This window comes from Bos grunniens, chromosome 20, assembly GCF_055505025.1.
Source record: "Bos grunniens cultivar Pamir isolate PY7600 chromosome 20, Bosgru_T2T1.0, whole genome shotgun sequence".
NCBI classification, from domain to species: domain Eukaryota; kingdom Metazoa; phylum Chordata; class Mammalia; order Artiodactyla; family Bovidae; genus Bos; species Bos grunniens.
Window position 1 is genome coordinate 29,821,764 of NC_141184.1, and position 14,500 is coordinate 29,836,263.

Here is a 14,500-nt window from a genome sequence, read left to right on the forward strand (position 1 = left end):
AAGTAATAGTTAAATGTTAATATGATTATTTGACACAGACATTTTGACATGTACTAAAAATCCCACCAAATGTTTTATTATTACCATTGAGAAACACAGGCAGAAGACAACCTTACTCCATCCACTTTAGGCTAGTGTCATAAATAACGGATGATCAGGGTTGTCTATTGTGAAAAACAATTAGTATTCTTTTTTTCTTCTTTCCTTTTTTTTAACACTTTGAGAGGGACATTTCAAAATAGGAGTAAAACATCATCTTAGGTGTCTCAGGCATTTCAAATTTCAAAATCCGAACTCAAAAATTTTGTTTAATAATATGCTATATTACGAACTATGATAACTTTTCCTGTTTTACAGTATTTATATCTATAACTTTTATTTTCTCATCTACTGCATTAGTTAGAACTCAAAGAATCCAAGTCTCTGCCTTCTCCACAAGTTACTGGGTACTGGAGAAAAAACAACTAAACCAAGAGGTTTCCAGCACTGAACATTAAAAACCAACCTCGGGTGGGCCCTCAACCAGTTCCACAAACACAGTATCTTAGCTTTTTTCCTATCCTTATCTCCTCCTCTTCTGCAGGCCCTTTCTCACTGAACAGACTCTTCCTAGTTGACCTCCTCTAATTCATGGCATTTAGCATTTCTAGCTAAGATCTCTTTTCTGAACCTTATACTTTTGTGTCCCACTAGGTACCACACAATTCCACCGAGCTGTCTAACAGATTTTCAAATTCTACTTGCCCAAAATTGAACTCATTCTTTTGCCTGTTTCTTAGTGTTTCCAGCCCTCCAAGGGGAACATCACATCTCAGGTGATGACCAAGTCCTACTGACTCTCCCACATCGATCTCTCTCAATTACCTCCAAATTTCCCCATCGTCATTGCCACAATGGGTCGGTCTAGCCACAATCATTTCTTTCCTGGATTGCTAACAAAAGCCTAAACTCCTTTCCCAACCTCCAGGTTTGACCCTCTGAGACCACTTCTCCAATGCAGCCTTCACACCTGCTCTTTCTCTCCCCCTACCATTTGCCTTCCCTTGAGCATTCCTTGGAGAAGGCAATGGCATCCCACTCCAGTACTCTTGCCAGGAAAATCCCATGGACGGAGGAGCCTGGTAGGCTGTCTATGGGGTCGCTAAGAGTCAGACACGACTGAGCGACTTCACTTTCACTTTTCACTTTCATGCATTGAAGAAGAAAATGGCAACCCACTCCAGTGTTCTTGCCTGGAGAATCCCAGGGACGGGGGAGCCTGGTGGGCTGCTGTCTATGGGGTCGCACAGAGTCGGACACGACTGAAGAGACTTAGCAGCAGCAGCAGGCGTTCCTACCCATACTCCAGGGAATCAGTACATTGTCAACTTCTCTATGACCACCCGAAACTGAGTTACTAACTACTGTGTTCCAGAAGCAGTATGTATTTGCTCTATCAAAGGCACGTTTCACAGCACTTAACTTTCTTATTCCTGGAAAGCAGGGACTCTTGTTAAAGACTATCATCATACCATACAATACCTGGGACACACAGGAATACAATGTTTGTCATTTGCTTGTTAAGACACACATCAGGTGACAGTGGTAGGAAATGGGGTCTCCTTGTCTTTTTTTCTAATATGTATGGGAAGGCCTATAAGGTTTCAACATTAAATTTGGCTCTTCTCAGATGGTATCAATCATGTTCATCACGAGATAATGTTCTCTATCAAGTTACAGAAGTCTGCTTATACTCCTACTTTACCAGTTTCTACTCATAATTGAATGCAACTTTAAACAGCTAATAGGCAAGTACTGAGATAACTCTAGAGATTCTGACACAAAGAATTACAGTTATAGATCTCCTAATACTAACCTATCTACCCATGCAACCTTGGAATAAACCCTCAACTATTATAACACACAACTGAAAACAACCTGCTCATATACTAATCAGTATTTTCATATCCGTAGTCATAAAAGAAATTGTTCTGTGGTTTTCTTTTTATTGATGGTTTTGCCATTTGGATTTTCCTGATATCACAGCATGAGCTGAGCTTTCCTTCCATCTTCTTCAGTGTTCTAAAAACAGTTTCAAACTTTTTTGGAAGAGACACAAAGTCAACTTTTTCCCAGAGTTATTGGCCTATTAACATTTTCTGCTCTAAGTGTAAGGTTTATAATTTTTGTTTTCATAGAAACAACCCATCACATCCAAGTTTTTAAATTTCTCAAATAAAACATCAGTACTTGTACCAACACACTATAATTTTTAAATCCCCTTCATTCCTATAATAATACATTCTTATACCTAATGGATATGTGCTTTTCTTTTCTTGATTTGCCACTTTTAAAATTGTACGGCCTTTCAAAGAAATCTTGCATTTATTTACAAATATTATTATGGCGTTATAGTTCTTTTTCTAGTTTATTAATTTATTTTACCTTCAATACCTTTTTCTGCTTTTTTAGAGTCAATAATTAGATAATAATTATATATATAGTTCCCATTTATTTGGCACTACTGGGCCAAGTCCTAAGTGTTTTATGTGTGTTATGACCCCTTGTCACTCAATAAGGCAAATATAACTGTCCTTATTTTAGACAAAGACACTGAGGCTTAAAAAAGTTCCTTTGCCCAATAATAAAATTGGGAAAATGAATAATTGACCCCAAATCTGTCAGATTATTGACAATACTATTCTTAATTACCATTTATTAAGGCATGAATTTTTAGCTCTTGATATAGAATTGGTTACATCCTGTAAATTTTTATTTGCAACAATTTCAATGTCATATTTCCAAATAAGGTATTACTGTAGTTTTTCTTTTTTTTTTTTTCTGAAACAAGTAAACTTAAGAGCATAATTATGAATTTTCAAGGTCTTCAAAAAAAAAAAAACAAACCTTGAACTACTAATATAGTGTTTTACAGCAACTGAGGTCACAAAGTGGCCTAATTTGGGGGACTTTTTAAAATTTTCCTTGTGCATCCTATATACATCTTGAAATAAAAGGTTTTTCAATAACTGGCTACTTTAGCTTTTCATAGTGTTCTTTGGACAGACGCTCAGGCTGTTCTGAAGACCTGGCTGACACCCTGCAAGAGCACAAAATCTGAATTTCAGGAGATAATCCTATGACTTCTTCCAGTGTCAACTCCTTGCTTACCTTCCAGATCTCTTATACTCTTTTTTGTAGGACCTTTCCAGAGATGGTGATCTTCGGCTGTCCCGGTGCCTGTGTCTCTCCCGTTCCCGCTCTCTTAAAGGAATTAATACACAGAGCTGTTTTCAACAGAAACACTCAAAAACACCACCTCTTTTCACTGAATTCATCTAAATAAATGGACCTCACCTCACCTAAGTATTCTGCAGCACTATTCACTATGGGACATGTTTACTCACCCTTCATTTATTAGAGGTTAAAGGAGCATTTCACTTTACGCAAGTTAACTACCTTAGACATTTCTTGCTGTTTTCTTTAAAAAAAAAAAGAAGAAGTCATACTTAATACTAAGCAATGAAGGGAATTTTATCATAATCTTCTCTTGAGACCTTCCAACCAGCCAAACGTTCTACAGGGAAAACTTCAAAGGATTCAACTGCCTATTGATTTCTGAAACACTCTTAATTTCATCCAACAAATAAATGCATATAGTAAAGATGAGGACAAAGGTCTATAATAAAAAGCTCTAAACTCATAGGTTATACACCTGAGGTATAGTTCTTAGTCATCACTAACTACCATGAGACTCTAGGTCACTTTAAGTGCTGTTTTCATCAGGGGAAAAAAAAACTCTAAATAGAGACACTGAGTTTACTCAGTGTAAAACTAGAATTCAGGATTTTAAACCTTCCAATATAAAGCTGGAATTTAGTAATAATGATAGTAATAACTTATGAGCCTAATCAATACGCACAATGAGATCTGAAACAAAAATTGGAATCCCAGTGTGTTTACATTAGAACTAAATCTAAAGGAAATAAATACTAGGTCTTAGATTGGGGCAAAAAAATACTGTATTAGCCTGAGTCCAGCAAGAAGATTACAAAAATGTCTAAACTCAAAAATAGCCACGCCCCCGCTTCCCGCCACCACTTCCACCGCAGGGGCACAGATTCGATCCCCAGTAGGGGAACTAAAATCCTATATGCCTGTCACATGGCGTGGACAAAAAAGAAATAATAATCCCCCACCTATAACCAAATAGAAGAAATGTAAATTCACTGAAATCAAAACTTACAAAATTAATAAGAGATCTTAGATATTAACACAAAAATTGTTTTTCCACTTAAAAACCACCCCTTCCTCAAGAAAGACTCCTTTGAATAACACTTTTAACATATACTTAAGGCTCAGGTACACACCAGCTGTCCAAAGTAAAGTAGCCAGTGCTTGGCATTCCACATTCTTTATCTGATACACTTCTAAAATGACAGCTTACTTTTAGACAGCAAATCCCACCTAGTGAGTGGTATCACATGACAACAATATAATGTAATTTGTGATGGCATGGCGGCTAAAAAAAAACTGCCTCTATTTCCAAATAAAAACTCTATTTAAAGGATATTCCTAATTTTTCGTTTGTTTTTGTAACATCTAGGGGATAGGATTTTGCATTCAAGAGTGGCACCTCTCATTATGACTGCTACCTCTGAGTGGCTATGAACTGAAAGACCAGTATAAATCACTGTAATACTATATGATGAACCCATTTAAAGCAAGAAAAACAATGCTTCAGTTATTTTTCCAAAAATTCTTCCCGGTTTTGGGACCATGAAGATATTCCTTAGATACATAATAGCTCTCCAATGGCTCAACACGGTACTCAACAGGACAGGTATGGGGTTACAGTGCTGTAACACCGCTCAAGTGTGGGAAGCCACTGCCCTGCTCCTTACTGGCTGCTCCTGCAGCTCTTCCTTTTCCTAATCCCTGGAGGAACTTGGATCTTTCATGACAGCAAATGCATCCATCTACGTCTTCACAAACCTTCTCCGGAAATAGTCTGCCCTGAAATAATCTTGTAATCACTATTCACCCAGATTTCGGAGGAGGAGAAGAAGAAAAGAAAAAATGAAATTTGAAAAAGTGTGGATGCACTTACCCCAAGAAGCCAGGGCAGAAGCAGCCAGAGGACAGACTGAAGAATTTGCATAAACTTCATCTAATCAAACGCACAACTTTGTGAACGTCTGGTTTTCTCCAGTGTACTTTTAGAAGTTATATACTAGCACTTCACAGGCTCCATGTTTGGTTCACAGAAGCATTCTATATAAGACAGAGGACTGACACTCTACTAAGACCCCTAGAGGGAACTGATTTTACTGCAGCTGTGACATTAAGGCCGCTCCAGAGCAAACACCCCCAAGTACAACATCATAAAACAACTCCAGGGTAAATAAAGGCCATGTAGAAAGATGAGCTAACTGCCTAAGATCCCCCACAGTAAAGGGGTTGTGGTTTAGGCTCATGGGGATTAAGGGTCATTTTTTCAGCATTTGATTTCACTTAGTGACAGGGATCCTCAGTTTATGGGACATTTGTGTTTCTTTAAGCTTAAGCCTGGATGGGAGAATTCAGGAATTTACAGCAGAACCCTAAAAACCACAGTACTCTCAAACAGAAAAAAAAAAAAAAAGTCATCTAGAATGTTTAAGTTTGCAGCAACATGTTTCCCCAAAGACGGGTTTATTAACAATCACTTTAAGTCTGAAGAAAACTATCAAACTCTTTCGAGTTTAGATTTTCACCATAAAGTTGTAAAATAAACCCTCACAGGCCTCTGCCAACTAATTCATCACAAAGTTAAGAACAAAACTGACAAGGAACAGTAAGTCATGCTGAAAAGACTTTTCAAAATCTACCGACTCTAGTCAGCTTTAGCCCATCAGAATCAGTCACCCCTGCAGGAAACATGTCACTTCTTCTGCCTTCGACTAGGCATCAGAGAGAAGCAATAGTGTATTTTCCTTCCAAACCTTCCAAGGCCTGGAGGGCTTCCTTCTAAACCTTTAGGACTGAGAATGACTGTTACCATTTACTGGCAAAATGTTCGGTCAGAATCAAGCACACAGCCATGAGAACAACATGGAAACCAAGAAGCACATTAATTCCATAGGAGTCAAGACTTACTCTCTGAAAATCCAAGTAACAAGGTTACCTGGTTTGGGGACCTCAAACTTTTCAGCACAGAAGTTCCACAAGACAATGAAAGTGAGTGAACACACCACAGCAGCCAGAAAGAGAAGCACCATTACCAGCTTGACAAGTGGAAAACCAAAAATCTTCATTGATACAAACAGTTCACTGAAGGTACAAATAAATATTAGTAGAATGAATATGTGCACATTTTTATTTTTCCATCTAAACCAATGATTCTTAGATTTAGGGTAACAGACTCATACAATCTCTTAAGAATCTGCTGTAAGCCACTGATTTACTTATAGAAAAAAATATATAGACATAAAATTTTACATTTAACTTCAGAGAATTTCTAGACACCCATTAGTGAATGTCTGCTGGAAACCTTATTTCCTTGTAAATATAGATTTTTGGCCTTTTGGGTGGGGAAAAAAAAGATTTAATCTGGAGTGGATTAGTATGTTCTAAATGCAATTTTATTTAGTATGCATACATTTCAATGCAACAAAATCAAAAGCTATTTTGAAAATTGTAACTTTGATAATGTATACCTAATATTATTTCATTTTATAAAGAAAGAGAGCAAGAAAGCAAAAACATAAGATAAACTTCCATTTATCCTAAAAATCAGGAAGTAAGTTCAGCTTGTTAACTGGTTGGATTCCTGACTGATAACAGCGGCCTGCAGACCACCAATTCCAAAAGAACCCACAGTGCAATAACCTGACAAGATGGTCTTACTGAACATAATTAAATACAACATCCACACAAACAACTACAAGATCTTTTATTGATCATCATTAAAATGCCAGCTGTATTCGTATAGTAATTGGCTCACATTCATTGAAATGAATCTATGTTGCTAATTTGGGGATGCTTTTCAAAGTGGCTTTCTCCTGAGGTCAACTTCCTTCCTCTTCAGTTGTCTCTCCCTCTTTAATAAAACAGCCCTTTCCTTTTATAAACCGAAATGCATGGCTGGACCTTTTTGGTCTGGTTTGCTGAGCCGCCTGTGTCAGGATCTCTGCAACTTCTCTAAAAAACCACAGGTGCGCTTTACCTGCTCCGCTCGTAGCTCCGGTGGCGGGAGGGCGTGCGCCCCCGCTCGTGATCGGACCTGTAGCGGCTGTCCTGCCTTCTCCGGTCGGGGCTCCGGCCTCGCTCCCGCCGCTCCAGGGACCGATGCCGTTCGCCCCTCCCGTGACTGTGGTCCCGGTGCCTGTGGTCGTCGTAGTGCTTTAGCCTTTCTGGGGACCGCCTCTCACTGGGAGCCTTGGGGAGCGGGTACGGAGGGAGGTGCCTGAAGTGAGGACTACTGCTGTTACTAGCACTGGGCGGGAAGGAACTGGGGCTGTTCTGGAAGCTATTGAAGTTGGGAGGTGGGAAACTGTGGTGCGAGTACCCGGGTGGGTACTGGTAATTGACCTGCTGCGGAACGACGGGAGGCGGCGGCGGATGCGGCAGGGATGGCGGCGGCATCATGAAGGGGAAGGCGCCTTGGCCAGGAGGCGCTCCGGGGACTGGGGGGTTATTGGGGCAGGGTAGCGGAGGCGGCATGGGAGGGAAACAGGGGGGCACGGGGAAGGGGGGCCTCATCTGGTGGTTGGGGAACGGGGGCCGGATCGGGCAGGGGGGTAGGGGGCCTTGCGCTGAAGGAGGCATGGGCGGAGGGAAGGGTACAAAGTCTGGTCTTGGAGGCAGAAAATTGGGGGCCGGAGAGTTGGAGAACGTGGTGGAAGGGGCGCTGGGAGGTTCGTATTGGTATTGCACAGGAGGCTGCTGAGGGTGAAGCAGTCTCAGATTTTGGGGCCTGAAGGCTGGTGCGGAGGGTCTGGCTCCATGTCCCCCTCGCCCTCGGGGACACCTGGGTCCTCCTGGGTGGAACGACATTCTGTGACTTTGGTGGAGGAAAGAAAAAGAGAAGAGAAAAACTCACTGTGTAAACAGCTTTCACCAATACCTGACCACCCCTTAGGCTGCCGGAATATTCCACCCATCTAATACTGAGTTCTCTGTACTGTATGAAACTCCTCAGGGCCAATAAACTCCTCTTCCCAGGTCTCAGCCACTCAACCAAAGCCATGGTCAGTCCCTGGACCCTGTGGCTTCCCAAAGAGGCTCCACTTCCAGCATGACGAGGTCACATCCCAGTGTTCAACCATCTGCTGTGGTGTACTTTTTCAAGCTCCCCCCAACCTATGTCATCCTGTCCACACACAGCATGTTTCTACACATACACTTAGTATCATCCTGCCACATGTTCCTCCCCACTCAGCAGACTCACAAATTCAACTCAACATGTCCTAAAATGAGTCAATAACCTTGCCCTCCAAGAGAATACCACCTGCTCCTTTTTCAGTGTTTCCCATCTCAATGCATGCATGCATGCATGCTAAGTCCCTTGAGTCGTGTCAAACCCTTTGTGACCCTCTGGACTGTAGCCCACCACGCTCCTCTGTCTGTGGGATTTTTCCAGGCAAGAATACTATGGTGGGTTTCCATGCCCTCCTTCAGGGGATCATCCCAACCCAAGGATTGAGCCCGTGTTTCTCATGTCTCCTGCACTGGCAGGCGGGTTCTTTACCACTTGCGCCACTTGAGAAGTCCCTTCCTGTCTCAATAGATGAGACCATTCATCGGTCTTCAAGTCATACACCAGGGAATTACCTGACAACTTCTCCTCCCTTAACCCTTCTAGTTAAAAATTTATGCTCAAACACCTGTATCATTTCAGCCTCATAGATACTTGAGTCCATCCATTCCACACCATCCTCTCCTGCCTCGCTACTACAGTAATACCCTGGCAGGCCTTTCTACAACCAATGTCACCACCCCTAAGGTACCCTGCTCTCACACGCTCTGTGGTTCTTTTTGGCAGGTCCTACAATGATTACAGGTCACCAGCTCATTACCTCATTTCATCTTTGATGTCCACCTGACCTCAGAATTGCCAGTGCCATCAGAGCAGGAATCCAGGATGGCTCCTTAAATGCTCTGGTCTGGGTTCCCAGCTATGGATACGGCCTATGTTAACACACGCCCTCCACCTCACAGATCTAAACCCTCCCCACCCCAGATGGCCAGTGTTTGCTCCTCCCTGGTCGCCCAAAACGATTGCCATTACTATCAGACCACTCACCATGCACTGCCTTGCATCGTGACGTACTATTTGAATATGTCACATTTTCCACAGAGAATATAAACTCTAGAGAACAGAGAGAACAAATAGATATAACAATGTTTCCCAAACTGCTCATGCTAGAAAATATTTCTGTGATTATCTTAACATTGATTTTGCATGCTCCTATGCAGTTAGCATACTAATAAAAATAAGAGCATGCTGAACTGAATTAATGTTCACAACTAATTTTTAAGATGTCCTAAGTACTTTGCCAACAAAGGTCCGTCTAGTCAAAGCTGTGGTTTTTCCAGTAGTCATGTAGGGATGTGAGAGCTGGACTACAAAGAAAGCTGAGCACCAAAGAATTGATGCTTTTGAACTGTGGTGTTGGAGAAGACTCGAGAATCCCTTGGACTGCAAGGAGATCCAACTAGTCAATCCTAAAGGAAATCAGTCCTGAATATTCATTGGAAGGACTGATGCTGAAGCCAAAACTCCAATACTTCGGACACCTGATGTGAAGAACTAACTCATGGGAAAATGCCCTGATACTGGGAAAGATTGAAGATGGGAGGAGAAGGGATGACAGAGGATGAGATGGTTGGATGGCGACATCGACTCGATGGACATGAGTCTGAGCAAGCTCCAAGAGTTCGTGATGGACAAAGAAGCCTGGTGTGTTACAGTCCATGGGGTCGCAAAGAGTCGGACACAACTGAGCAACTGAACTGAACTGAAGTACTTGTCTCTCTGATTCAAACAATCAGTAGCTTAAAAGACTGGAAACTTAGGCATATTCCACCTCTAATCAGCTAAAAGATCAGGGAGGGAAAAATCATTTCTGCTCTCCCACTCCACATTCTTTCTCCCTCAGTGAGACTAGCATTTAGATTCAAACTTTACTATAATCTGGTCAACATAACAGTTTTCTTTGATTCTCATTCTCAGTCCTCCCCATTGAACAATGTTATGAAGAGGAACAGCTTTCCAAATATGAGGCTTCAGCAAAATGTTTTAAAAACCCAAACAAACATTAACTGCAGAAAGTTTCCATTTAGAAGCATCTTCCTAAAGTCTTTCTAACCAAAAGTTTTACCAACAGGCTTAAGGCAGATTTTCAAATGGCTCATGAAAATAGTTTCAGATTATTTAGCTTTATCAATCACTATATTTAATAGAAAGTATACACCAAATAATATCTCATTAATGATTACCAAGGGAACATTTCATGCAAAGATGGGCACAATAAAGGACAGAAATGGTTATGTACCTAACAGAAGCAGAAGAGATTAAGAAGAGGTGGCAAGAATACACAGAAGAACTATACAAAAAAGATCTTCATGACCCATATAACCATGATGGTGTGATCCCTCACCTAGAGCCAGACATCCTGGAATATGAAGTCAAATGGGCCTTAGGAAGCATCACTATGAACAAAGCTAGTGGAGGTGATGGAATTCCAGCTGAGCTATTTCAAATCCTGAAAGATGATGTTGTGAAATTGCTGCACTAAATATGCCAGCAAATTTGGAAAACTCACCAGTGGCCATAAGGCTGGAAAAGGTCAGTTTTCATTCCAATCCCAAAGAAAGGCAATGCCTAAGAATGTTCAAACTACCACACAATTGCACTCTTCTCACACGCTAGCAAAGTAATGCTCAAAATTCTCCAAGGCAGGCTTCAACAGTATGTGAACCGAGAACTCCCAAATGTTCAAACTGGATTTAGAAAAGGCTGAAGAACCAGAGATCAAATTTCCAGCATCCGCTGGATCATAGAAAAAGCAAGAGAATTCCAGAAAAACATCTACTTCTGCTTTACTGACTTGCCAAAGCCTTTGACTGTGTGGATAACAACAAACTATGGAAAATTCTTCAAGAGGGAATATGAGACCAACTGACTTGCCTCCTGAGAAATCTGTAGGCAGGTCAAGAAGCAACAGTCAGAACCAGACATGGAACAACAGACTGGTTCCAAATTGTGAAAGGAGTACATCAAGGCTGTATATTGTCACCCTGCTTATTTAACTTCTATGCAGAGTAAATCATGCAAAATGCCAGGCTGGATGAAGCACAAGCTGGAATCAAGACTGCCAGGAGAAATATCAATAACCTCAAATATGCAGATGACACCACCCTTATGGCAGAAAGCAGAGAGGAACTAAAGAGCCTCTTGATGAAAGTGAAAGAGGAGAGTCAAAAAGCTGGCTTAAAACTCAACATTCAAAAAACTAAGATCATGGCATCCGGTCCCATCACTTCATGGCAAATAGATGGGGAAACAGTGGAAACAGTGTCAGACTTTATTTTTTGGGGCTCCAAAATCACTTCAGATGGTGACTGCAGCCATGAAAATCAAAAGACACTTGCTCCCTGGAAGAAAAGCTATGATCAACCTAGACAACATATTAAAAAGCAGAGACATTACTTTGCTGACAAAAGTCTATCTAGTCAAAGCTACAGTTTTTCCAGTAGTCATATATGGATGTGAGAGTTGGACCATAAAGCTGAGTACCGAAGAACTGATGCTTTTGAACTGTGGTGTTGGAGAAGACTCTTGAGAGTCCCTTGGACTGCAAGGAGATCCAGCCAGTCCATCCTAAAGGAAATACGTCCTGAATGTTCATTGGAAGGACTGATGCTGAAGCTGAAACTCCCAATACTTTGGCCACTTGATGGGAAGAACTGACTCACTGGAAGAGACCCTGATGCTGGGAAAGACTGAAGGTGGGAGAAGAAGGGGACGATAGAGGATGAGATGGTTGGATGGCATCACACACTCGATGGACATGAGATTTTGAGCAAGCTCTGGGAATTGGTGATGGACAGAGAAGCCTGGCGTATTGCAGTCCATGGAGTGGCAAAGAGTTGTACACAACTGAGCGACTGAACTGAATGATTGTCATTCAGTTCAAGACCCTCAGGATAAACCTGGGGCCTACACAGCCCATCCTGTCACCACAAGCTACTCAGGGCCAAAAGAATCAAGCTCAAACTCCATGCTTGGCATTTAAGGCCCTCTGCAATCTGGACCCAGCTTCTTCCAGGCTAATCCTCCATTAACTTCCCCATGAAGGGCCTATCATCCTGCATGTGTGCTAAGTCGTTTCAGTCATATCCACTCTTTGCGACCCTATGGATTGTGGCCCACCAGGCTCCCCTGTCCATGGGATTCTCCAGGCAAGAACACTGGAGTGGGTTGCCAGGCCCTCCTCCAGGGGACCTTCCCAACCCAGAAATCGAACCCTCCTCTCATTATGTCTCCTGCACTGGCAGGCAAGTTCTTTACCACTAGGGCCACCTGGGAGGCTCTCCTATCACCTTGCTGCTGCTGCTGCTAAGTCGCTTCAGTCGTGACCGACTCTGTGCGACCCCATAGACGGCAGCCCACCAGGCTCTCCCGTCCCTGGGATTCTCCAGGCAAGAACACTGGAGTGGGTTGCCATTTCCTTCTCCAATGCATGAAAGTGAAAAGTGAAAGTGAAGTCGCTCAGTCGTGTCTAACTCTTAGTGACCCCATGGGTGCTCCCAGTTCCTAACATATGAAGTACTATCATCCAGCTTATTCTTTACTCCTGGTCTTCTAAAACCCCTCCCTTTGACTTTGCCCATTGAAGTTTTAACCCATCTACTCATGTCAAATGCCACATCTTCTGTGCTGCCTATCTTGGTTCCCTTTAGGAAGTAATCCCATTCCCTCAAGACTTCCGTTGCTCTTAGTCTGTACTTACTTCTTTTACAGCACTTACCAGAGACTGCCTCATATAATAATCATGTGTGTATATGTCTTAACTCCTCCACTAGGTTATTAGTTCCTTGATGAATTGGGTTGGCTCATAATCATTTCTGTATCCTTCACAGCCCCTGGCAGAACATCCTGCACAGAGTAGGTGATCAGTAAGTGTTTACTGGCTCACCAGTGATGTATGTTTCTATGTTGCTACTGGACATTTCCCTACTGAATATATCCACAACAGGTTTGCATTACCAAAACCAGATAAAAAGCAGGCCTTTTCACTGATTCATGCAACATTTAATGAGCCTAGACAGGTGGGGCATGGTCACAGGCCCTGATCAAAGGTGATAAGGCACATAGTAAGCAGGGCTCCTGAAGCCCAGAATCCATATGCAGATACGGATTTTTTTTTTAATTACATAATGTGATAAACACAAGAAAAGAGGTATGCACAGAGTCCAGGGGAAACACAAAAGGAGTGTACTGAATCTAGAGGTGGACAAGAGTCAGGATCACCAATACTCCTGTATCGTGTGTTCACTGTTGTTGAACATTCACTATTAGATCCTCATGGATATTTCTAGAAATAGAATATCTGAAAACACTGATTATGAAACTGACCTATTAAAGGCACAGTCAGGCTGTATTGTGGATGTGAACTTCAATTCAAAAGACAAGGAACTCACTGCAACTAGAAAAGTAATTATTTTCGGCGTCTGCCTCCTCCTAAGTTGCTGTTTGGAAGCAGGGAAACTGAGGGAGTCGTTTTGCACGGCTAACATGTGCAGGAACATCAGTCTTTGTAGAACGAGTTGCAAAGTGTGACTACATTTCTATTAACGCGTTCTTCCACCACCTGAATTCCCAGCCCGGTCACTTATGTCTGGCTGATCCGTAATTGCGTGCTTCCCTGTTTACATCTCCCACCAGACAGTGAACCCCACGATGTAAACTTACAGTCTCACTACCCGCCCGAGATCCCGGCGGCCCCAGGCCTGGACCACGACATGCGCGCCACAATGAATGAACGGTCTCATTTTTCACTACCATTTATTTACAGGGCCCGGGCCTAGGGTCCCTTTTCTTTGCCCTTCGCTGCAGATCTGAAGAGGAGCTGCCGGCTCCTAACTCCCAGGCGCCTCTCACCCCAGCCCCAGACGCCAGCCCCGTTGAAATTCGGATACTTGGAAACACTCCCTCTTCCAACACCCACAAGCTGACCCTTTTACCTAGAAAAAGCTCTCGGGCTGCGAGGTCGCCGTTAGAGTAAAGCCAGACTTATAGAGTAGCCTCCAAGACCGTAGCACCGCCCGCGGCTCCGGAACAGGAAAGCAAGGGAATTAAAAAGCAAACCTGGGAAAGCCGGACCTGCAAGAGAAAAGCGCTCGGGCTCTCGGCAGCGCCTTGTGCGCGGTGATTGGTGCTTCAATAAGAACGATGGACATCTAAGCCAATCGGTTTTCTGGAGTCTCTGGCGCCCGCCTCCTGCCCCTTACCTCCTCCAATCCGAAACCACAA

General features: G+C 42.6%; 1 protein-coding gene across 12 annotated transcripts in view; it reads right to left on the minus strand.

Annotated features, from left to right (window-relative positions):
• The window catches only part of DROSHA (drosha ribonuclease III), a 122,950-nt gene extending 108,488 nt beyond the window's left edge, over positions 1 to 14,462 (minus strand). For 6 of the 12 annotated variants that reach the window (XM_086361271.1, XM_086361267.1, XM_086361266.1 and 3 more), the window contains exons 1-4: positions 14,212 to 14,462; positions 9,266 to 9,331; positions 7,187 to 8,023; positions 3,151 to 3,243 (exon numbers count right to left, since the gene is read on the minus strand). In XM_086361271.1, the coding sequence (XP_086217397.1) occupies positions 3,151 to 3,243; positions 7,187 to 8,023; positions 9,266 to 9,282 (947 nt within the window). In that variant the 5' untranslated portion in view covers positions 9,283 to 9,331; positions 14,212 to 14,462. Of the gene's footprint in view, positions 1 to 3,150; positions 3,244 to 7,186; positions 8,024 to 9,265; positions 9,332 to 12,995; positions 13,124 to 14,211 lie in introns of all 12 variants that reach the window. The other 6 variants (XM_086361272.1, XM_086361269.1, XM_086361264.1 and 3 more) reach the window with 4 other exon arrangements.
• Between the last annotated feature and the right edge of the window lie 38 nt (positions 14,463 to 14,500).